We start from the raw sequence: 25781 nt of genomic DNA, 5'->3' as shown, positions 1-25781 counted from the left end.
ATCACAAATATGCTCATGCTGTTGGGGAGCAGCTGACAGTGTTGAAACTGTACAAGTAGCATTTGTACAAGATATGCTGTTCAAGCAAACGTAGAGTTTCCCTTATTGCTTTCTTCTGTATGCAATTACTTGAGTTTTATTGAGAGGTGGAATAGTACTACTTGAAACTTTTATTCGAATTATAGATAAGTAATTTTGATGGCAAGAGCCTTGTGTTTGTAGCATGGATTTTTGTTAAACAGTCTGAGCTAAATCTAACATGATGGAACTTATTCTAGGTTTTGGAGTTTCTTGTTCATTACTGAGTTTCCTCTTTTTCTACTCTGAGCGATTCCATTGCATGACTTTATGCACAGAGTGTATGCGCAGTGTGTACTCATTGCCTTCTATTTTATTCACTGCTTTAACAGCTACGAAATACATAGTGGAAAAGTACACCATTTGCTACTGTTTTTGTGGGCCAGAAATACATTTGCCAGAATGTATCAGCCAAGATGTATCCAAGATAAGTGCAGTTATGGTTTATTCTAACATTCTGTTAGGTATATGCCTTACTGTCTGTGCTAAGTTTGAGCAAGAGCATAATGATAATATGGTATCTCCCAAGACGCATGACTATTTAATTATTTCTTTTTTTTTTTTTTTTCTTTGTAAGATCAATTTTTTTAAAAGGCACTTTAATCTAATTTCCATCAAATAAGCCAAGGTGAACTGAGACACCTGAGTAGATTTGTCAGCCGGGTTTATCACTTGGTGAAATTCATCATGAGAAAAATATTTAGCAGCATATTAGTAGGAGCAAACTGCCAGTTATGCAATCTGGAGTTGGAGTGCTACAGCAGAGCAGTTCACGTAAGCTTCTGGAAGTAGGATAGTCCTTTAACTAGCAACAATCTGTACTACTAAATTTTCACAAAAGCTAATAGGACTATTTAAAGAAAATGATATTCATGCATACTTTAAATTACTGATATGTTGAATGGGGCTAAAAGGAAGTCTTTCATTACAGTGTTATTAAATAAAGTGAATCTATGCATTCAGTGCCTTTGTATTTCTGAAAGTATAAACATAGGATGGCAAAGTTAATACTCAAATGCTATAATTCTAACAGATTGTATATTTAAAAAATTGTGCCCTGGTGCTTTATTTTAATCTTCCTTTATTGAAGGAAGATGTAACTATGTTGCATCTTTTTAATAGAGGTTTCAGTTGTATAATTCTGATATGATCTCAAAGTATAAATACATCTTGACAACATGTTGTTACAGGAACTGTGAGGGAACTGATGATGCTACAGATGGTGCTCACAGAGGATTAAATTTGACTCCTCGGTTGGAACAGTTAATAATATGCGTACTAGATCAGATGGTGTAGAAGAGTGAAGTAATTCAGTAATGCCAGCAATGTCATGCTTACATGCCTGATTCATGGATATAGGATATGATTATGAATCACATGTGAAAACAAATATATCAGAGGAAACACTGACGTGATTAAAACTTTAAGTTAAAGATCTATATCATTTTATATGACAATAATTAAACTTTAATAAACTCCTTTACTTTTAGGAAATTCAGTTTATTTGTCTGAAAGTTCAGATTTTTTTTTAAATTTAAACACCACATCTGTAAAACTTTCTATGCTTATTAAAGCATATTAAAGCTTTCTATGTTTGTTAAAGTTTCAAAAAAAAAAAAGGTGCTAAAATCCTTTCCGGTGCTTCCCTACCTTCCCCTTTTTCAGTCATGGAAGTTGTGAACTACCTTTTCAGTATGAAAAAATCTGTGAATTTTAATATCACTCATATTTTATTTGGTTGCTTTATTTTGCAAACACTCTTCTTCCAAAAAGGAATTTAGTGGTTCATGCTCCTTCTAGCTCTTGAGCCATACTTGAATAGAAGGTTAGTACTCCCAATATTGATTATAAGCTTCCACCAGGCATCTGGAGATCAGGCTTCCCGGTCAGTGTGCTAGTATGGATGAGATTCTAAGCAAGAAAATGAGGTTTTCCTATGAAAATTATTACCAGCAAGTTTGCTTTTGAAATCACATGGACATGTTGTCAGACATTGAAGGTCACCTGTATATATCACTTTTCTTATTTCCTGACCAAATTAAGAAAGTGGCTTAAATGCTATGCTGCTGCTCTTTCTTAAGAGCTGACAAATCTTGGGCAGATTAAAGTATATAATCAGGGATATACTGCATCTTTTCCAGCTTCCTGTCATTAGAAAAGGAAGAAAGTGTTAGAGGAGCAATAAAGAACCAATCAGACCTAAAATACACAAAAAGCTTATAAGTGTGTCATTATTGCTTATGCCATGTCACCAGTAAATGTGAATACAAATCTGTAACTTTTTTCATCAGATTAATGAATGTTCTATTGACAACTGAACTCAGAATTCACTAAATCCTTTTTTTCTAACACGTTTCTTTAAACACTTATGGAAAATAAGACTGTCCTTTTTTAATTTTGTTTGAGGTGAAGGGCATGCTTATTCCAGCTGAATTCAGGTCATATTTATAAGTCTGTAATTTTTTTTTCTTGGAGCTATTATAATTTTATGTTGTTGATAATCACTATAATATGCAGAGTACATTTCTGAAGATGTATTGAACAGTCTTTACTACCAAATCATGAAACGTAGATTTAAGTATTTCCTTCTTGGTCTTGTACTAATAATATAAGTAAAATGAAAGAGACTTCTGTTGCCGAGACTAGTATCAGACATTTGGCATTGTTTTTTTACACTGAATATCCATCCATGTGTGTTAGTATGTTTGCACAGTAATATCACAGAAGTACAAGTAAAGTGAGAAGGAGGAAAAACCAGGATATTAGGGGCTTGCGTAAGATGCATCTCCCAGTTTCCTCTCGTCCTGCTTTGTTAGGGTGGCGGGAGTTCCTCTTCTAAATCAGTCTACTTTGACCATTGTATACAATAATGTTGAACTTCCCTTCAAACTGTGTAATTGCTCAGGGAGGGTGTGGGAGGGAGATGGAAAAGCCATGAACTCATCTTCCTAATTTTTATTTAGTCAGATAGAGCAGCATTGTAATTTAATAATTAATTTCCTATAAGTCTAAATAAGTATCTATACTGATATTTCATTTTGACAGAATGATCCTTGCATGATTAACATATTCAACTCCGTTTTTTTCAACTTCCTTTTTAAACAAGCATTTCTGATTGGAATAGTTGCTTTTAGTACAGTTATATAAAGCAAAATTAATTTGCCATCAGATCTAATCTCTAGGGAATTCCTGTCATATAATTTCCTTTGAGTCGCTGTTATCTGGGTACGAAGTTCTTAAATATTTTTCAGAGATAACGTGTGATATTTGAATGTCTTAACAAGTGATCAGAAAATTAAATGCCTGCTGCTTCTTTTGAAACTTTTATCTTGGAAGATTAGAAAAGCTTTAATAAACCTGTCTTAACACTTGGTTTTGTTAATAATATTATTTGACTGAATTTCTGCTTTAAATAAACTGTTCTCACTGATATTCTTTTTTTTCCCCCAGTGTATGGAGAATGAAGTTCAGAATTAGACAGCTTTTTTGTGGGTGTGGAGAAAGCAGAGATGAGCTAGTGATGATTAAGAAAAAATCAAAGCTTGCTTGCCTCATCTAGTTTCTATGCGGGGGAAGGAATCTAATTGATCTGTGTATATGAAAGGATACTGAAATAGCAGAATAAATGGACACTTTTTCAATAGTGACAAATCAGATTTGAAATCTCATGCGAAAATCACTTGTTTACATCTTGAAGCAGTAATGATTTATTTTAAGGTTGTTTGAAATGTCATTTTTTTTTAACTGAAGGTGTTTAGTGGATTTTAAAAGAGTCGTGGCAGTTTTCAGGCAGCTTATCTGCAAATAGTTTGGGCTTTTGTTGATTTTTTTTTTTCTGTTAAACTGCAGTGTTACCAGTCACTAAACATTACACAATATTCAGAAACAAATGCTCCAGATACCAGACTTAGGAGTCAGGAGTTTCATCTATGAATTTAATTACTGTTATTGCATGAGTTTATAGAAGTCACCTGAATTCCTAATACAGAGCAATAGAAAGTCTAATGTGGAAGCAGTTTCAATATCTTTGGGGACGACAGTGTTCTGTATTCCTTTCTTGTTGCACCCACTTCCCCTTGCCCCTACTGTCATTAGTATTGCATTTTCCTCTTCGAAAGCTCATTAAATAACATCACTGTTGTGATTAGAAGATAAGGTATTCTCTACCCTTTATGTCAAATTATGTCTGGTGGATTGTGGGTTTTTTTTTTGTTTTTTTTTTTTTTTCTTCTTCTTTATTTTTTGTGTGTGGTGTGTTTGTTTTTAAATTACTTTAGTGGAGAGATGTGCTGTACTGATGAGATTTACTTTAATTAACTCGATGGTGAAAAATAATGTCACAAATTACTTTGTCAAGTTAACTGTTAGATGCTGCTCAGCCTACTTGCCATATTGAGGAGTTTAATTATTAAGAGTAGGAGTGATTTGCTTTGGGAGATTTTTAATTGAAAGATGAAAGAAGCTCACTCTGAGTCTGTCTCAAGACTTTGAAGATTTTAGTGACACCTTATGTAAGGGATTTAACATAAAAATATGTTGGCCTTTACTGTGAATAAATTTATTTGAACAACAGGTAAGTCTGAAACACTTGCTTTTCAGTGTTTTCATTAATTCCTGTTCTATCTGATACTCAAATTTGTATTCAGATCTTCAAAAATTGTTATTTCATAAAGGTTTTTTTTGCCTTGAAGGTGTCACTGAATTGATTAAGAAACCACAATAGGTTAATGTATTTCTATAAACAGAAATATAAGGAAATAAGAATCCCAGTTAAGTGAATATTCATTTGGCAGTGGTTTGTATTTATTGTGGACACCTCCTTTGTTTCTGGAAAATGCAAAGAAATCCACTTCTGTCATCATGGCATACGGAAGCGTAGTTATTTTAAGACGAGAGTATGTACTTAGGAAGCTGATACTTATAGTGCTTGCCTTTTCTGTGAGGCTTCCCTTAATCCCCATATGGCTTTTTAGGAATGAGGAATCATAAACCTAACACAACATGGTACATTTCTGAATTCATCAGTAAAAGGCATGGAAACCCTGCAGGCTTCCACAGGACTGCCATACGTTATTATGGAAAACATGTTTTTCTTTCTTGGTGGTGCTGAACATCCTCGAAGAACAAAAATGATGTGTGGTAGTCAGTCTCTTGAAATAACTCCCAACTACTATATTGCTCTGAGTGAACTAATGGAAAAATTTAAAGGCATTTAACTTTAGATTGGAAGTGTTTACTTCATTCCAGGTACTTGTGAAAAATCATGAAGCTTCTGTGTGTCCCTGTATTCTTAAAAAGGCTCTTTAAAAAGTTCCAGACTGGAACTGTGAACACCTGGTTGGAGTCATTCTGTCAGGCTTGGCATGGCCATAGCTCTTGTGCTTCCAGTGTCTGTATGCAAAAGGAAGTGTGTGAGAGAACTGCAGGCTAATTCCCCATTTGTTGGCCTGTCAGTCCTTTTTATTCTGAAATCTGTAACACTTGCAGCTGTTAGGGAGAAGCAAATGCAAGATGGATGAAAGACTGAGGTGTATATACCTTTTGCTTTGGAACCTCTTCTGATGGTGTATTCCTAAATAAATTTCAGGGGCTTTGCTGTGATGAGCGCTTGAAGATACGGGTGTAATTATCTTTACTGGCATGTATTGACAGTGTCACATTTTAAGTTTAACTTCTGTTGTCTTTAGGAAATGGAATAAAGAGCTGTGAATCTAAAATTGAGGGGAATTTCAAACTGAAATTATTTTTGTAGTCTCACCTTATTTTAGTCTTACTGAAGAAGATTTGAAAGTGGGGGGAAAGGAGGGGTGGGGGGGGAAAGGGTGTGAAGTATTATTTTCCCTTTACCTATAAATACAACATTATCTTTGTCTTTGGTTGCATAACTGTGCTTGGTTCACTGTCAGACTGTCCTATGGGAGTCTCCTATGGACTGGTGAGGACTTCCCTGTTGCCTTAGAGCTGGGAGGCAGTTACTGCCTCAAGGCAGGAGGAAGGTTTGTTTCAAAATCCTCCGCCAAGATTTTTGAGCCACGATTCTGGACATTTAGTTTTTAGGGAAAATTCCTTTCTTATTATGACCAGTATTTCTGAAGCTTCCTTTCTTCTGAGCAACATGAAAAAATCTGAGGTATAAAATAACCTTGTGCCTGGAGTGATACCTGCTGTGCTTTTATGCCTCTTGCCCACCTTGTCTCTTTCTTTCCTTTGCTACTTCTTCTGTGAGTTTCATTAAAGAAAGCTCCAAATTCCAAGCTGTTGCTTCACTCCCTGAGTGAATTTATCATCTCTATTCTTTTCCTGTGGTGATGATTTTGGACTGAGCGTATTTATGACAACACACCAGACTATGGAGAAATCCACCAGACCAGTGGAGAAATCAGTCTAGACATTAAATTAGGCTTGTCCTTAAAGTACAAGAGAAGGTTTGGAATCCAGAACATCTTCAATAGTGTCGATTCAGAGTGAAAAATTATCAGCTAGTCTTATGATTTGTTGTGGGATTTCAGGGCTGTATTATGGTGTTTGCTGTGTCTACAGATTTTTTTCTCTTGGCTTTTGTCTTGAAAGCTTCCCAGACATCCAGTTAATTAACTATACTCGTCGTCTAATATTATTTGAATTGCCTTGCCATGCAATTGTGGCAAACTACTCCATGATAGAATATCTGCAGAACTGCAGATGATTAAATTTCCATCAGCTGTTTTTTTGGATTTGGTAGGGCTCCATAGGTATGCTTGTGAAGTGCTTTTCACTTATTCTTTATTAAGATTGTGGCTTTGTAGTTTGTTTGAGTTTGTTCTCTGAGGTAGGGGATGGACCAGTGTTGTCAGCCTAACTGCTTATTTTACCAGATAAAATAAGCTAGAAAATAAATCTGTATTCTCTTAGAGTGGGTTAATTTTTATTACAGTTGACATGTAGTCCTGCTCAGTTTTCTCAGTCCCAAAAAGAGCAATTGGCACTCTATCGGCTCTTAAGAGAGAGATCAAGTGTTCTTGGAGCCAGCACATGGGACATTTGAAGCACAAGCAGCCTGTTTACTTCTCTCAAGAAAAGCCATAGCTCTTTAAAGTGCCTCCATGCTTAAATATGCTAAAAGGGCCTATTTAAGATAAGTACCCTGATTAAGGGACCTGATCAGCCTCGGTCATGAGATAAGGTACTCTGAGAAACCTTTCTGATTTGAAAAACTGGGCTTTCAGCTGACCAAAATGGAAAAAAAAATCATTTGAGTCGGTGCTTGCAAACTGTGAACACATGTATCTGAAATTTAATTCCATGTTAGAATAGACATAGTACAAATTAAACAAGTTGGGTGTGTTTGAGGCACCTGTTTATGTTTTGACAATTATGCTTTTTTCTAACTTAAGATACAGTTTAGATCAAAACTTGTAATAGAAAGCTTGTTCCTCTGATATGATTGTATTTTAGTAAAATACTATATTTGTTCATGGCCTTGGAATTTAATTATTAGAAGAACTTTGAGGTGATTCATTATCATTGCAAAGGAAACCTTTCTACCACGAGGCACCCTGTAACTGCAGGGATAGGTCCTTTAACCCCTCCAATACTAGTAACTTTTTCTTTGCAAGGCAAAAATCTAAAGGCTAAGTATTGTGCAAATTAAACCTTTTGTAATAAACAAAAAATGGACAAAAAAAAAATTTAATCACTCCCCCTCCCAGTTCATAAAATACAGTTGCATTCCAGAGCTGAAAATTATATTGTTGTGATTGGTCTGGTTTAATATTTAGTAATAAATAATAATAATTAGTATTTTATTAATTCAATATTAATGTTTAATAATTCATTAACTAATAAATATAGAAATCTGTCTTTGAATACATGAGTAGTTTTAAAAGCAGCACCTCTTGGTTCTTGGACAGTGTCAGTGGAAGTGTTTGGCTTGTTTTTACGTACTTTCTTTGTTTGTTTGTGTGTTTTTAATTGATGCATGGGAACAGAGAACAGATTTCCATTAACTTCTGTATAATAAAACTTAAGTATGAAATAAAAATCCATTGACTCATGTCTAGCTGTGAAACAGTCCTGTTAATTATGTGTCTGAGATTCCAGCTATGTCATGGTTGTTATCTTTGCACTTCCTGCTTTGTAACCTATGCTTATTTTTATTTTTATTTTATTTTTAAATATTTTAAAATTTGTATTAGACAGAAAAGCAGAATCATACTAATCCAGCTGGTATAAAATTGTAAACGAAAAAAATTGTTTTTCTTTGAAAACATTTTGTTCCTCTTTTTTTATACATGTGCTTCCTTTAGTTATATAAGTGAGCCTTTTAATAAATTCTATAGCAACTTGAAAGCTTAATTCTTTGATAGATTAGAAGAAGCAAGAATTACTCACATGCTTTGTCAATTTTTACTTGCATCAATATGATTTAAGTGTAGTGTAATGGGTTATGGAACTAGTCAGTGCATTTTTAATGGCTATTATAGTGGGAATTCTCTACCTTATTAAGTTCAACTTTGACAAAACGATTTCTGTATCCTTCTCCACCTTCTGTTCTTGCTGGTGTTCAGTACATCAGAATTAATGTAATAGCTGCTATTAGTTAATGCCAAGGTCTGTGCAAGGCCACTGTGGTGGTGGCTGATCATCATGCATTGTAGAATTTTGGAGTATTTGGTGTGTATCTTGTAGAAGGGAAGGATTTAGCAATTTGATGTGGTGCAGGCTGAGCCATCAGATGTGCTCAAATCATAAGTCTTCAGTAATGAATGCAAATGAAATGTACTATTTTTGACTTGGAATCTTGCTCTACAGTGACTGTAGTTTGTGATCAGAGTGTACAGGACTAATACATCGTGTACTATCAGCTGTATTTTCTTTGCAGTGTGCTTTCTGCTCATGCAGTCTTTGAAAATTTTGTGTTCAGTAGTACTACCTATTTAGAATTTGATCTGCAATGTGATTACCATCCCTTGTTATCTGTTTATGAAACTATGATTGTGTGATATGGCCAATTCCTTTTCTTTTCCTCCACTTCTCTTTGTTTGATTCAGATTTTCAGAAAAGGAGGTTGGGAAATGCATTAGATTTATTTGCCACTGCACTAACATAAGCTAATGGTGATGATAAAAAAAACCAGAGATAATAAGTTACTAGAAATAAATTTTAAGAATACTAAAAATAAATTGAAGGGTCAAAACTATTCCAGCTATTTTTGGGACTCCTTCCTGAATAAAAAAGAGTTGATTTGCACACGCTTTTTCTGTACAATTACTATTTTATGGTTAAATTTGATATCTGTTACCTGGTGATTATGTGCAGTGAAGTACATGTACACAACACAGAATTTAAACCCCTTCTTTTGCATGGGAGCTTTATATTCCGAAGTGAAAGTAAATAACATTTCTGTTGTGTTGTTTTGGTTTTTCTTGTCCTCCTCACTTTAGATCCCTGCAGTTCACTGAGCCCGCCGTGCTTTACTGAGGAGGGACCGATTCAGCCTAGAAGCTCTCCGCATGATCCATAAGCAGATGGATGATGACAAAGATGGTGGGATCGAAGTAGATGAAAGTGATGAGGTAGGAGTAAAAACACTTCACTTGTGCATACATGAAGTCTTTTTTAGCCTTTGTTTTGTAAAGCTGCTTCTTATCTTTTAGCACTTGGGTAGTTTCTTGCTGTTGTTCTTAATTCAGCCCTTTCCTCAGACAAATATGTAAGAAAGTCTAATTTCTGTGTTTGTCTGAAATGGGATATTACTGTCCATTGTTCTAGCCTAAGGGAAAGTTTTGTATGACTGTATAAAGGCTGCTGCTTTTGTGATTGGTGTAAGAGTTGGGCAAGGGTGAAAGGTTTAGCCTGCAGTAAGGCAGTGATGTGATCCATCGCTTGATATTAAGGTTTCTTCACTCAAAATTTTCTTGGGCTATCCTATTTATCTAGATCTGTTACAGGAACTTCATGTGTAAAGCCATACCTGTTACAGAGAGCAGTCTAGAACAAAGATTTCTGGTTTGTTTACACTTTGCAGGCAAATGTTAAGAACATCATGTTTACTAATGGTAAATTAAGTCCTACAACCTTAAGGAAGTTTTTTGTGATTGTGCTTGAATGAGTTTGATGGTACGCTTCTGGTGGTCCTGGCAAAGGACTTGCCCTTGTGTTTGCTCACCATTACCATTGGGATTCTCAAAATTACTGGGTAGGAATGGAAATGTAGTTTTGTTGTGCTTGCTTTTTTTTTACTTTCTGGGCGTTGTTAGGCACATGCTTGAGAACATGCTTGTTAGGCACACCAAGTGCAGTGAAAATGTCCCCTAAAATGAGGGTACTGTCGTATGGTTCTGACACCCATTCTCACTGTAGATGAATGGGAGAAGAATCTCAGTCCATTTTGTCATCCTTTTTTGTAACATCTAGGGGAAGATTGTTCTCCATGAATGAGTTATGAATTATCGTTTTCAAATTTAATATGATGCTATTTACTTTTCTGTGTGCCTATGTGCAAACAGCATCAACAGGCCCCATCCAACTTGACCCTGAACTCTTCCAGGGATTGGGTCATCCACAATGTCTCTGTGCAACCTGTTCCAGTGCCTCTCTACCCTCTGAGTAAATTTGTTCCTAACATGTAGTCTAAATCTCTCCTGTTTAAAACTGTTCTTCATTGTCCTGTCACTATCTGCCTGTGTAAAAAGTTGCTCTCCCTCTATTTTATAGGCTTCCTATATGTACTGAAGGTTGCAATAAGATCTTCCTGGAGCCTTGTCCAGGCTGAACAGCCCAGCTCTCTCAGCCTGTCTTAACATAGGTGCTCCAGTGCTCTGATCATCTTGATTGGCTGGACTTGTTCCAAGAGGTCAATGTCTTTCTTGTGCTGAGGACATGAGGCAGCACTCCAGGTGGGATCTCACAAGAGCAGAGTAAAGGGACAGAATCACCTCCCTCAACCTGCTGGCCACTTGTCTTTGAATGTAGCCCAGGATGCAGCAGCTGACTGTTCTAGCCTGTGAGTGCACACTGTTGGCTCACATTCAGCTTTTCATCCACCCAGCACCCTCAAGTCCTTGGTAGGGCTGCTCTCTGACTTCTCCCAGTCTGTGCTCATGTCTTGGGTTTCTCCAATGCAGGGCAACACCTTGCCCTTGGACTTCAAGAGGTTCTCATGGTCCCACTTTTAAGGTTTGTCCAGATCCCTCTGGATCCCATCTCTTCCTTCTTTTAGTTCAGCTGTTCAGTTTCATGTCATCTGCAAACTTGATGAGGGTGCACTTGATCTCACTGTCTGTGTTGTTGATGAAGGCATCAAAGAGCCCCTGTCCCAAGAGAGAGCCCTGAAAGGCACCACTCATCACTGGTCTCCACCTGGACATAGAATAATTAACAGCTATGTCCATTCAGCCAGTTCCTTATCCATCAAATGATCCATTCTTCTAATCCATCTCTCTGCATTCTGGGATGTGGATGTTATGATGTTCCAATGGTCTAAGCAGATGACATTTTTTTGGTCTTCCATCATCAACCACTGCAGTCATCTCATCATAGAAGGCCACCAGGTCAGTCAGACACTGTTTATCCTTAGTAAAGCCAAGGTGGATTGTCTCAGATCACCTCATTGTATGTGCCATAACATTGCTTCGTTAAGGATCTGCTCCATGATATTCCGAAACAGAGGTGAGGCTCAGTTGTCTTTATTTTCTCAGGTCTGCATTTCCTCTCTCTAATAGGAGTGATGTTTCTTTTTCCCCAACCACCAGGGACTTCACCTGACTGCCATGACTTTTAAAAAATAATGCATATAGTCTACCTTTGTTATTGCAGAATGTTTGGGACAGGGACAGTTCAGTTTGCAAACTGAAATATTAGTGATGGAGTGTGAGCTTCCTGAGGAACTTCCCAGTACTTTGATTGTTTCTCTTGTACAGCATTTTTTATACATTGAAGTTGAGAAAGTGAAAAGAAGATACTGAAGCATTTATACATTGGAAACATTTTATTGGTATTCAGAACTTTGTTCTGGTTTCTAGTGGACCATCTTGATATCTGACATTAAGTTTCTTCCTGTTCCAGAGAAAGCAACAGAAGCTACTCTAAAAACCTGTTTAAATGGCTGAAATTATAATAGTTGATGAGGCATGCTGTTCAGCTGGGGTAATTAGAGATGAGTGAAACTATATGTTCAAACTACACATTGTGCATAAAATACGATGACTTAATTGTAGCCCTTGTTTCTGCTAGTTCATTTTTTAATTATTGCAGAAATAGTTAATAACCCACTCCCTGCAAAGTTGCACTTTTCTACATGTAATTTCCATGCAAATCAGTGATGAATATGTATTTGCATAGAGTGCTTTCTTCTAAGACATTAAATGCAAACCTGAAATTAATGAGAAATGCAGTTTAATTGCAAGTTCAGCTAGTAACCTCTGTTTTTCTTGTAGTGATTTCACTAAATCTTTACCATTATCTTAAAAGATCTACATTTACACAGCATAGTTACATAGTTACCTGATTACTTCATATTCAGTAGGTCTGAATATGTACTAAATATGTCCTATTTATATTTCAGACCCAGATTTTTTTTTTTGTTCTGTCACAGTGGGTAATGCTGCTTATCTTGATTAAGAATGAGGACTGATAATTAAAAACCCCACTTTATTAGAAGTAAAGCTTATATGAAAAACAAGGATTTTACTTAACAGCAGGGAATGGATTTCTGTTTTATGCTGCATGGTTTTTACTTGCAAGACTCCTGAAGAGCAGCATTTTGAGTATGTTGATTAGATGTTCATTAGCTTTTTACTTGGCAGGAAGAATGTGACAAAGTAGAATAACTTTCTGCTGTTTTACCAGCACTACAACAGTGTTACAAGGGTATATTTACACCAAGGAAGGAAGTTCTTGTAAATAAGTTATTTTGAGACAGGAAGGTAAAAAGAGGGTAAAGATGTTGAACTATTTATTTTAACTATTTAATTTGCTAATCCAGTTAACAGTGATTCCAAACATTTCATCTCATGCAGTTTATTTTTCCTAATGTTTTCATTCCCTGTTTTAAGTTTTAGCTTGTTTTTCATCTGTAAAATGGAGGCCCACATAAAACCATTCTGTAAAGAAGGAGTTTTTCTAGGATAGTTGAAGATTCGTTATTTTCTCAAAAATTGTGTGATACTGGAAGACCTTTGGACATACTTCATATGGACGGGAAAGAAACTTGTATTTGATCTTGGTAAATTTGATGTGAGGAAACCTGATCTAAATTTTTAGTGTGAGATTTAATAGTCAGCCAAACATGAGGGATTTTGTTGAAGTCTTCTAAAGGAAGTTAGAAGGGCTCTAGTCCAAGCATGGAGTAGTTACTTTTTCCTTATTATTTGGTGTGGTACAGCAGAGAAAAGGAAAAATGATGGAAGAAAGCTCTCTATATGAGGGCAGGCTAATATGAATTTTCCTATCAGACCTAGCTGCTGATATTATTACTTTATATGTCAAGGATTGCAATTGTTTAGGCTGGTTTCAAGAGGTAGGCTATAAACGGGTAACTGAAAGGGACAACATGGTGTTACTAACAGAGGTTTTAGTCATGTGTTGGTGGAAGGCTGTCTGCCTCAGGAAGCATCTGTTGCACCATGGGAACGTGTTTTGTTTAATGATGAGACACAAGCAATAAAACAGACTTATCATATGTTCACTATTTACATAGGTTTTTCCTGTCTCCGAAGAACTTCCCGAAGCAGGTCCTACATAAAGTCATTTCCTGAAGGAATCTCTCTGCAGTACTAGAATAAGTTGATGTTTTTTTAAGTATTAGTATCTTATTGTGTGTCTAATGTTTCACCAAGCTAAAGGCACAAATAGACAATTTTGCATGGGATCTCTGGATAGACCACTTCATATTTTGCTTAATTTTTTTTTAAGGAGTTCACTGGAATTTTGACTTTATTAAAAAAAAAAAAATCAAAAAAACCAAACTGAACAAACCCCATACAAAACCGACGACACCCTGCTCTACACCCTCCTCCCCTCCCTGCTCCCCCCGCCCCCCCCAAAAAAAAAAAAAAAAGACAAAAAAGTACAGTAAGGAGAAGAGACAGTAGCATTGAAAGCATCAGAGAATAGCTTTTAGCAGGATGGTCAAATAAGTTGGAACCTCCAAGATTATATGCTGAAGTGACTCACTTAAAATGTTGTCTGGAAGAAAGCATCAAATAGATTGTAACTTTAGTGGCCTAAACCGGGAAGATGATTCTCTTCTATACAGTAATTAAACAGGAAAAGTAGCTAGCATGGTCTGGAATGGTAATACAATTATAGCATTTAAGCTGTAGAAGTTTGATGAGGGTAGTCTTCATTTTGTTCTCTAGAAATAGAATCTCAGCAAAGATGCTAAGTGTTTTTTCAAGTTCCCGTAGTATTTTTTTGAACTTGTTATTTATGTAACAGAAGTCCTTAAACGGAGTTCATATTTCTGTAAACAACTTAATATTTTGGTGTCAGCTGTTTAGGCAAAATTCTGCATGTGGAAAAATACGTGCTGCAGTGATTCAGAAAATGAAGACATTAGAACTATTCTGTCATGACACTGGGATGGCTCCTGACTGTGTTTTACATCTCATTGTGCAAGACAGTCTGTTACAAACATTCATCTTTCAAACAAAGACTTTGAGCTTCCTAACCAGTGCAGCAAACCTATACCCTCAAAGCTATTGGGTTACTTTGAATTCCTTAATTTGTTGTGGCTCTCTTAATAGAGGTCTTTTTGAATTAATTCTTTTGTATTCAACTACTAATGTATTTGTCCCCAGGCAGAATGTGTTTTAGTCTCCTGAAGTTTTGTAAGCAGCTCTGAACGTGTCTAGACAATTTGTTTTTTGCAGAGCAGGATAGAAACCAGGTCTTGTGTGAAAACCTTGATGGTATTAGTTCACAGCTGTGCCTGTGCAAGAAGCCCTATAGAGAGGCAGCAGGTGTTATCATAAGTGCAGTTGGATAGAAACCTGTTCCAACGTGGTTTGGACTAGACCTACCTCACGCCTTTCCTCCTTGGACGTGCTTTAAGCTAATATGTAGCTGTCTGCACCTCTTTATTTAGTCCTGCTACAATGAAATGATCCCTTGGAAATTCTATCTTGGCTTTGCAGAGATTGCAAAGTTTACTTTGCAGTAGGTAGCTCCAGTTTTGTTTTGAGCTATAGGAACTTTTTTCAATAGAATGTGTAGATTACTTAAGATATACTTGGTAACACTTTTCTGGCTGAGTCCCTACATTTTCCTAGTCATGTTTTATTAATAATTAATAATATTATTAATTTTTTCTTACTTTATAGCATCTTTAGAAGCCATTTCTGTAGGGTAGGCAGTCATACCTGAATGTATGTTGCCTTTTAAAAGCTTATCCACTATCATAATTTAGTCAGTATGTGTGACATTTCAATAGTTGCAATAAATCTTGTAGCAAATAGATGTGAGGCAATGTACTAAAAGGCAGAAGTTGTAACTGTTGCAGGTTTTCCCTTTGAAGGAATAAACCTGAGGGAAATAACACTATTTGAGGAATAGATGCTCAAGGGCGAGAATAGTACCTGGCCAGGAGATGTTACTAATTATACTTAAAGTAAACTTGTCAGTTAAAGGGTCTATTTTAAGTTGATGAAACTGAAAATCATAAACTTGAGCTTTCACCCAGAACAAATTATAAACAATCTGAGAGTGCTTCCTGCTGCACTTAGTGAGTGTGGTTAATTTTACTTTTCCGGTGGCATTCTCAAAATATGCTTGTTTGCCCTGCAAGCATGTCTTGCAGCATCAAATATTAACTTTTTTTTTTTTTTTTTTTTTGGTGGTCTTACTTCAGGTTTGTCTTTGTTTATAATTGACTGGATTTTGGTGAAAGTTCTAGTACTAAAGGCTTTCTCAAGAGGAAGGAAGGTGGTTGCGAGCCTGATACTGGGACTTCTCCAGGGCTCCACAGGTCCTGTCCCCTCCAGCCAGGAGAAAGTTTCCTTTGGAGTTATTACACTGCTGAACTTTGGATTTTGGGATGTTAGTCTTTGTAGACGTGCAGCTGTTATAGTATTTCTGGGATCAAAACTGTAGTTTCAAGTCTAGGTGTGGTGGGTTTTTTAAATTCTATACTTGTTTTTAAAGTAACTGCTTTGACAAATGATTATTTTTGTTTCATACGAAGTTTTTAGGTAACTTATCTTCTGCTTTCTTGGTTTCAACCTTGTAGTCTTAAAAGGACTTCTCCTTTCTGAGTAATTATGTTGGCTAAGATAATACTTGGATGTGTTTTTCTTAGAGCTTATTCTTTTAACCTCCCTATTTAGAGTTATTTTTCTAACCTTTTCTTTGTATACTTAATGACCAGGGCAACAGAAGAGAGATTAGCTGCCATGACAAGGATCAGAAAATCCTCTTTTTAGCTAGAGTTGTTCTCTTTTGACTTTCTTCAATTTAGGTCTCAGTTCTTTTTCTTAAAGAAACGCTTCCAAATTAGGCCACTTTTGAAACAAAGATCTTTTATACAAAAGAAAGAAGTTTGATGTTGCTACGTACCTCTTCGTTAGTGAATGCACTTACTCTCTCAAACACCATGAGCTCTTTGCAGATATGTGCGCTGTAACTTTAGTGTCGTGGCCTTGTGGTGTCAGAGAACTTCCTCTTGGAGGAAGTCATCGTGGTTATTTTCACAGGACCTGGGAGCAGTACGGCTAGGACAGAACAGAAGAGGGGCTTTTCACTTGCAAGAAGTTCTCATAGATGTACAATCCCTGCCCCTGAGGAGTAACTATACTGGTTACTAACTGCAGGCTGCTTTGGTGTGTAGACACTCGGTTTTAAAAGAGGCCCGTAGCCGAGTGTTCCCGCCGCTGTGTGGTGTGAGGCGGCCCGGGAACACCCCGCGGAACTGCAGGAGGAGCCGCACTGCGCCCCGTGCTCCGCTCGGGATGAGTTCCCGCTCCTGTTAGCGTGGCACAGGCAGAACACCTTAAAGCTTTTTGTTTTCACTTGGCATCTTCCGACTCTTCTTTACTTCTAACAGTGTGAGCGGTATTGTTAACAGCCATTCAGATTTTCCTTGACAGCGCCTGTGACTGAACAAAAGTTCCCATGCTTTGATATTGTACAGCCTCTACTGACAGCTATCAGTAAAGGCAGCAAGTTTGCACAAATAAAAGTGATCTCGGTTTTAGCTGAGGAGATGCAAAATTGGCCCAAGCCTGTATATAAAACATATTCTGTCCCTCTTCAGCAACTTGATCACCCTACAACACTTGTTTTGAAAAAAAAAAAAAAAAAAAAAAAGTCCATGCCTGACATTTGGAGTCTCCAAGGACAGTGCATCATCAGTCACTAGAAAGCTGAAGAGTGAGCGTTAGCATTTACCTTAGCCCCCATGTGGAAAAAGATAATATTTACAGAGAGGGACGTACACTACATGTTTTTGCTGCATTTTTCTTTATATTTTTTGCAAGTTCCTGAAATACATACAGGGATGTCAACTGACAGTAGATACTTGCAGTCTGGAGGGAAAAGGTAAGGTGGGAAAACGTCAGTTGTTTCCTGCTGTTTCATCTGTAAGAGTGTGCTATAATCTGGAAAGGCTTAGGGACACTAGTGGATAAGAAAACTATTTTGGTTTTTTCCCTTATTGTTTAGTTTCTGCTCTTCAGTTTAGCCTTTAATAAACATGGAGTGGGAATGAACAAGACAGTTCATCTTTTGTTGCATGACAATTGTAGAATTTGCCAGCTGCATGGTAGTATTGTCAGTATGGGAAGTATTCAGAGCTCCCACTTGGATGGTGAAACATGCAACAGATATTTTTACATTTGCATACAGTTACAGCTTACAGTCCTGTGCCTGTGTGCTTTTTACTGTTGCTGATCCATGGTTTTTCAGAAGTTCTGTAATTGCCTTTGCCCCAACAGGCTGCTATTTTCAGTTCTCTTATATTTCATAGGTTTCTCATATATTTCTCATGGATATGCATGTGTGTGCATATGTATATTTACATCTCAATTTCTGCCATTCTTATACACATGGGGAAGAGGAGCTAAAAATGCTTCTGCAGTTTGTATGGTCTAAATGGAGCTATTTTAGGAACCAAAAGCCTTGAGAAAACCAATATCTGACAGTCAGAAAAAGTTTTGAAGTAACAGATAAATACGAGGAGATTTACATCCAGTAAGTGTTTCGATACTATGGCTCTGTGGTTTGTTTAAGTTGGGTAACTAGTATTTTGTCCCAGATCCGTCAGAGGAGAAACTTGAATCCATTCACAGTTTGACATTCCCTTACATTCTAGTAAAAAGTTTATAGTTAGGGAGAATTGGTAAGTGTTAGCTTTTGCTTGCCTATTTCTGCTATGGTATTCTGTTCCTTTTTATTAAGATTAATATTATTGTTAATGTTGGCTACTTTTCAGTATCTCCTGCCATTTCTGAATGGTATAATCTTTAGATTTGTTAGAAATGAAGCCTGTGTTAGAAATGGAGCCTTTGCAGGATGCTCTGCACTTAAATTATTACCTGGACTGAATTTTAAGAATTGAGTTCTTCTTAAGTGCATCACTAGCCTGGCTTTCTTCCTCACCTCTCCTGAAGTGGCGATGACATATGATCAGCCATATAAAAGGCTATTTTTTGACTTAGCTGTCATGACTATCTGTAGCTGGTTTTGTTTGAGCAGCTTCATCCTTTATGAACTGTAGAAAGCAAGCTATCTACTGTGGAAGAATATTTGGTTTTCTGGTACTGTTAGTTTTCTGATACTAATAATGAAGTCTTCACGCACAGAGACTGTTCATACAATGCTTTCAGGAACTGATGCTTATGAAAGGTTTCCGCTATTAACAGGAGGTCATATGCTATCCAGTATTCCAACTTTTCTAGGCCTTTATGAAATAAGAAAATAGAATGAATTTTACACTTCCATGCCTTTTCTTTGGTATGCATTTGGAGAACTGTTTGTAGTGACTTGTAGAATACTGATACAACACTGCCATCATAAAAATGTATCATAGAATCATGGAATGGTTTGGGTTGGAAGAGACCTTAAAGATCATTTAACTTCCAACGTCTGTGTTGTATGCAGGTACATCTTCCACTAGATCAGATTGCTCATCCAACCTGGCCTTGAATGCTGCCAGGGATACAGCATTTACAGCTTCTCTGCATGACCTGTGCCAGTGCCTCACCACCCACTTTGTATACCATGATTGCATGATCTTCCTTTTTATAATGTTTGCTAAAAGGCTTCCTATTAATTACTGAAAATGAAGCAGCTTTATGTAATGCTTCTGTGCTTGGAGTGTAACCACTGAGGAATGAATAGCAAGCAGAAAATTGGCCCTCTTATGACTTCTGCTTTTTAATTTGATGAATAGAAGTCAAAATTTTTGTTGTCTAATCAGAAGACTTTAATACTACTTAGTAAACAGCTTACTCTCATCCCTCAGGCAGTTGCATTTAACTGGTATGGCAGGATTCAGGCATTACTCATCCAAAAATGACTGGCACACTTTCAAATCTTACATGGTCTTACTTTCAAGGAGGGGAAATTGCTTAAATGTTGTCAGAATAAAGAAATGTACAGTGTTACTGTGTGGTATGTTCCTGTAATCACTGTAAATCTGAGGCATGCTAATAATGTTAAACTTAGTACACTAGAAACTGCATCGTCAGTTTTTCTAGGATTAAATAATTGTGAAAAACAAATTTTGTAAGCGTGCTTAACTTACTTTCTGAATCTTTGATGTAGAAAACTCATATCAATTCTCTGCTACTTGCATGGGGAAGAGATAGGAAAGACTCTACCTGATTTCTGTGTAGTTTCTCTTCAGAGGTCTCATATGGAAAATTGTCATTTAGGCTTTAAGATGATGTCTTTCTCTTTTTTTCAGTTTCTAAGGGAAGATATGCAGTACAAGGATGCCTCAAATAAACATAGTCACCTGCACAGGGAAGACAAGCATATCACCATTGAGGATCTGTGGAAACGCTGGAAAACATCTGAAGGTAGGTAAAGAAGTATAGCTGAAAATGATGGTGGCTATTGACATAGTTATAATTCAATAAATTTTCCACCAAGTGTAGAGTGGTGAATGAAGGACTTCTTGAAGAATCTTCATGGATCTGTTTTGACACTTATTTATAGGCACACATGAACCTGATAAGAACTCAGTTGGTCCAGTTAGAGGTAATTTCCTCTTCATGTGTATTGGGAATAAACTAAGATACCTTACATGAGGTTCTAATTTATCAAGGTGTCTGGTGCAAATGCTGAATTCCAGGTTAGCATGTTTTTAATTTAATAAACCCTAAGGGTTTCTCTCAAGCTATTTTAAAATACTTTTTTATATAGTATTAAGTGAAAAAATCAATGCACTGTGACTTTGATTTAAATTTTTGAGCTACAAAAATCTAGAATTCTTAATCCAAAACATTTTTGGAAATCTTCCTAGACTTGGGATACAGTAAAATGTACTGACAACCCAACACCACCAGACCTCCCTCACTTTGATTTAAATAAGTAAGCTGAGCCAACTATTCCAAGTATCAAAGGACAGTATTTAATCAACAATAAAGTGTTCATTGCCAAATATATCCCAGGATATAGTGATTATAAAGAGATCTGGAATGTTAGAATTGTTAGGAGAAAAATACCTATCTTCCTCACCGCCTTCCCCACCCCTCATTCCAAGCGTGTTGTGCCATCCTGGTTCTGGCCAGGACAGGATTAATTTTCAGCAGTAGTCAGGAGTGGGCATGGCCAACGCCTGAGTGTTATCCTGTACCCCTCACACCATTGCTGGGAGTCTGGGAATGAGTCTCTCTCTCTCCTGGGGAGAAGGGGTTCATTCTAGTCGAGAAACATGGGGAACGGACCGATCTGGTATTTGTTTATTGTCAGGGGCTTTCCATGTGAGTAGTTTTCTTATGCCTTTTCTTATTGTATAGCTGCTATTATTGTTCATTTTCTTATCTCATTGCTGTTTCCAATAATTTTTTCCTATCTCAACCTGTGATCTTTGCCCTTTGTGCCTCCAGTTGGAGGGGGAGGGGAAACCACACACGTTTGTAGAAGGACTACTAAATTTGAGAATACACTCCTAAACCGTGACATGTTCTAATGGTGAGCATAGAGAGATCTGAAACTTGGTATGGGTCAAACAAGTGAAAGTAAGAACAGGAGGGGGATGAAACCAGGAATATGGCATTGGTTCTTTCTGCTAATGCAGGAAGTCACTTAAGTGCATTCTGAGGTAATGCATGAAGTGTTTGCTATGTATTGAATATCTGTTTTAACCAGTAACTTTTGGCCTCATCTCTTCAAATATTCATTAAATACTTATTGGCTGAAGATCTTGTTCCCTGAATGTATTGCAACTCAATTATCAGAAAAAATTACCTCCTCACAACTGTTGGTCTAAGTCATGGGTAGCTCTTCAAAAATGTTGTAGGCTATAGTGATTCTAGAAGTATAGTTTGTCTGTTGTGTGTATCTTTATTCCAGTTTTCTTGGATGTAGTGAGTAGGGTAAGACTCCAAAGACTTGTAGAGAGATGTCTCATCTCATTGTGTCTGCTTGTAGTGGCTTTATTTGTGCATTCTGCTGTGAGAACTAAAATTGCACCACAAGGAGATCTTCAGAATGAGACTCCCGAACAGTGTTAACAGTGATCTGCTGACTGTTAGAAATCATGAAGCCCCTCAGAAAATGAACTACTTCAGTTTTATTTTAGGTAACATGGAAAATGTTGCCATCCTTTTCTATATGTTTTAGGAATTTTTGGTTTATTTGTTTCTTAGGTGCCACTTGCTTATAGCAATTGACAACATTAAACAAGAGGATGAAAGGTAGTGTAAATGACAGTATCAGTAATTTGAGACTTTTAAACAATCTGATGAGGTATCTGTGGGATACAGATTTATTACAATTACAAACTCTAGTGCTCTTGACAGTATATACAAAACCATCTTGGTCTACTGCTGCATAGTTTATGTGGAGTAGAATTTACCCATTCTTTGCCATGAAGTTTGCTTTATGTGAATGTTTGTCTTAAATATTTGTCAAATAGCTTAAAGGTGTTCTTTTTTTAACATATTGGTGGTGCAAGACAGTTAAGATTTGAGGGAAGAAAGAAAGAAAAAAAGAAGCTATTGCTGTTTGGTGTCTCCTTTTAGGATTAAGGAAAATAGAGGATGCATTTAAATAATTGATTGAGAAGGATTTTATACACTGAATGTAACACTGAGGATTGATTGCATTCAGAGCTCTAAAAATTGCCTAATAAAAGAGGGAGCTTCACAATATTGCTGTTTAATATTTCTGGCAGTGGGTAGGTTTTTGCTGTCTCTGCCTGGTGCAGAATCCTTAAGGCATAGTCTAGATTGGTGCAAATTAAAGGAAGTTCAAGGCTGTTAACAGATTTTACCTGCATGGAAGGAGTTGTATCATGCCTTGAATCAGCATCTGGCGTATTGTTGCCGTGTTGTCACTTGTTTAAATGACTCCTTTGGTATGAAACAAGACTATAATTTAATTTGGTTTAGTTAGAATGTGCTTTTTGTGACCTTTGAATTTTTTTAATGTCATAATCTAATCTACAGAGTGCTCTATTTAGAGGAGTCACTATGAACTATCATAGCTGTTTAAAAAGTAGGAGATGCTGCTCTCTGAAAGTCTTCTGACTTCTGTTACTGTGCGTTACTGTGTTCTTTAAATGTAAATGCCAGTATATGTTTGTTGTATGGTATTCTTTGGCTGTCTCCTCTTCTAATGAAGCAGTATTTATACATGTACTACAAAGTCTTTCAGCTATTCAAAAGTAACAAACTTAGTAGCTACAGTTAGGTTAATATCAAGGAGCATCTTTAGTATTTTTTCTGCAAGTAGTTTTGAGTGTGGAAAAGGGGACAGGTGAACATTTGGTTTGGTATCTGAGTGGCAGGCTTTGGTATCTTTGGAAGTTGTCTCATTCAATGGCACTCTCTTGCCTTCTCTTTTTGCCCCTATAATGAGCTGTGGTCATGTGAATTTGCTGTTTGAAGAGTGGGTCATAGGTATTTAGTCTCAGTAGCAAGTGGGCTGTAAAATCAGTCCAGGGCCTTCAGCTGGGTAGTTCTCTGACCTGTCTCAGTGAGTAGGGTTGGATGCTGCATTCTTAGTGATGTAGCATTGTCCCTTGGGACTTGATTTTGTAGCAAAGTAAAAACTGTTGAGGTCAAAGCTGGAGTTCATGTATGCTTGGCTATTGTCAGACTAATTTGAATCCTGTCAAAACCTAGTTGTTAGCCTTTAAAAAAAGCACCTTTTTTTTTCACCATTGTGGCATATTTGAGCTTTAATATATAGTATCTCCTACAGACTGCCCTATAATACAAAGAAACCTTCTCCTTGCCTATGTGTACCTTTTCCCCCTTCCTCCCTTAATTCTCTTTTGTGGAAAATAAGAGGTGAACTAAAATCTGATATACTATTTGTTAGGGTAAAAAGATACAAAAATGGCTCTAGATTTGCATGTGTGATCACCTGTTGCATTCTGATGTCCTACTCCACAGGTGTTCTTGCAGCAGCTGGGACTAAACTGCATACCACAAACGTTGTGGTTGCCTTGCTTTCTAATCATTTGCTGTCTCAGGTTTTAAATATCTGGAACCTGGAGATGCATGCAAGCAGGGCTTGGCTGAGGATTACTTACATAATGCTGCATACTACTGATGTTACTCCTAAAGTTCCTGAAAACTAAGTTTTGAATCTTTTTTTGTGTGATATGATAAATTTAACACAAAAAACTGGTAAATAGCCTGATCATCTAATTAATGTGGGTTAACAATGAGAAACTTTAATATAGGGCCAGTTTAAAACTACTCTTGCTGTCTTCACCTTCAGGTATGTTGGTAGAACAGTTGAAAAAAAGTAAGAAAAAGCTCCAATATCCAAACTTGTGGTCTGAAGTAAAATAGCTGATGGAGATCTAGAGACTGAGTGCTACTCTGGGGTGCAAACACTGTGCCTTCTGTACCTGCCTGCCCAAAGCATGTTGCTGACTTCCCCTCTCTGAAAGTATCTCTTTGTGAAAAGAGGTGTGAGAGAGAAGGATGTCATAATTACCCTGTAATGCCTGATGTATTTAACTTACAGTAATTGTGACTTGCTACTCTGCTGTCTGAAGTAGTGCTTTCTTTTTTGGTGATTAAACTAAGGAAAAATTACAGCCTCAGCTGATTAGTGGGCGTTGGCACATTCTAATTGGCAGTGCTGATCAAGATGAATTTCAGCTGGCCAGCTTGCCTTTCAGTACACCTGGCATATCACACTTCCCTTGTGTTGTTTCAGTTTACTTTAAGTGCTTCTTGTGGAGAAAGGCCAGTTTACTTCTCAGTACTTCATGCTGTTGTAGAACAGACATGTATGTATGTCATAAGGTTTTATTGGAGACAAGTCAAATAATACTCCTTACCAACATATGGCATATGGAAGATATAAACAAAAAGAAACAGTCTGAATGTTTTCACTGATTGATACAATAGGAAAGGAAGAACAGTGTTGTTTAGAGTCTGAGTCCACCTGGAAAACTTGGAGGCACTGGCACTGGACTTCTGTGTGTGAAGAATTAGTTTAAATAATAAATCTAAATTTCTTTCAAAATATGTATGTGAGAAGAGATTCAGATCTTGACACCCCAGAATAAGAGATGACAATATATATTCATAGCTTTAATGGTTGAGGGGTCAGTTAAAGTAACAAAGCATAAATAAAGAAGTAATTGATGTTATTTTTTAATAAATGAGTAACAGTATAAGAGTACAGAAAGTACAGGTTTCAGTTCTAGTTTAGGATAGACTGTGGTTGCTTTTTTTGCAGTTTCTGTACTCATGGAGGTATCTCTTACAGTGATAGATAATGAATAATAAAGTATTTTTTACAGAATGTAACTGATTTGTTTGGGAAAATTTCCTTGATAGTCTATAAAGAAAATGTCACACCAGTGACATTAAGCAGTGCAACAGATGTGATTTGTTCTGTGGTAAACCACTTTAATGTGTGTCTCATTTCTTTCAGAATAATATGTTTAATATTACTGCTGGATTGTAGAAACCTATAAATTTATATAAAATTTGGCAGAGTGTCTGCAAAAATCTTTCAGCAGTAAAAATGAAAAGTCTCAATTGTGTTTTTTACCCTTCACCCCAATTTATAACGTCAGTAAATTGTGTGGCTTCTGAAATTGAGTGTTCTGTACTGTCAGTGATAGTCTGTAGTGTGTAGTGGCTACTTTTGGTTTTTTTTTTCTTCTCCTGTCACAACAAAACAGTGCTTTTACTTTGGATCAATCTATGAACATATTTCTAGAATGCAGTTAAGGTGATATTTTTTGGATGATTTTACCACTCTTTTGAGACTTCAAAAGTGAGCAGTCAAATGACTTACAATGATTTGTTAATCTGATTGCTTATTATTCTCAAAACAGTTAAGAATCTTTGCAATGGGAAAACTACCTGTTTATAAATGGAGCCCAGACATTCTGCATAAAATCTTATAGTATGATGAAACCAAGTCTATTTCAAATCAATACCTGGCTGTAGCTCACAAGGAGAGGAAGAAATAGGACAGCATACTGGGAAGGTTGTGTAGCCATTCATATGGATAGCTAGATAACAAGAGGTTTGTACTGTGAGTTTGTTACTTGAAGCTGTGAGTCTGTGAAATGTGTTCTT

General features: G+C 36.7%; 1 protein-coding gene across 1 annotated transcript in view; it reads left to right on the top strand.

The window, feature by feature from the left end:
• Positions 1 to 25781, top strand: part of STIM2 (stromal interaction molecule 2) — a 64085-nt gene that overhangs the window by 26352 nt on the left and 11952 nt on the right. The window contains 3 exon segments of the mRNA XM_066317141.1: positions 9501 to 9541; positions 9543 to 9632; positions 19961 to 20075. Of these exon segments, the coding sequence (XP_066173238.1) occupies positions 9501 to 9541; positions 9543 to 9632; positions 19961 to 20075 (246 nt within the window).

This window comes from Sylvia atricapilla, chromosome 4, assembly GCF_009819655.1.
Source record: "Sylvia atricapilla isolate bSylAtr1 chromosome 4, bSylAtr1.pri, whole genome shotgun sequence".
Classification (NCBI taxonomy): Eukaryota; Metazoa; Chordata; class Aves; order Passeriformes; family Sylviidae; genus Sylvia; species Sylvia atricapilla.
The sequence above is the reverse complement of the archived record's forward strand: the minus strand, read 5'-3'. Positions and strand labels throughout refer to the sequence as shown.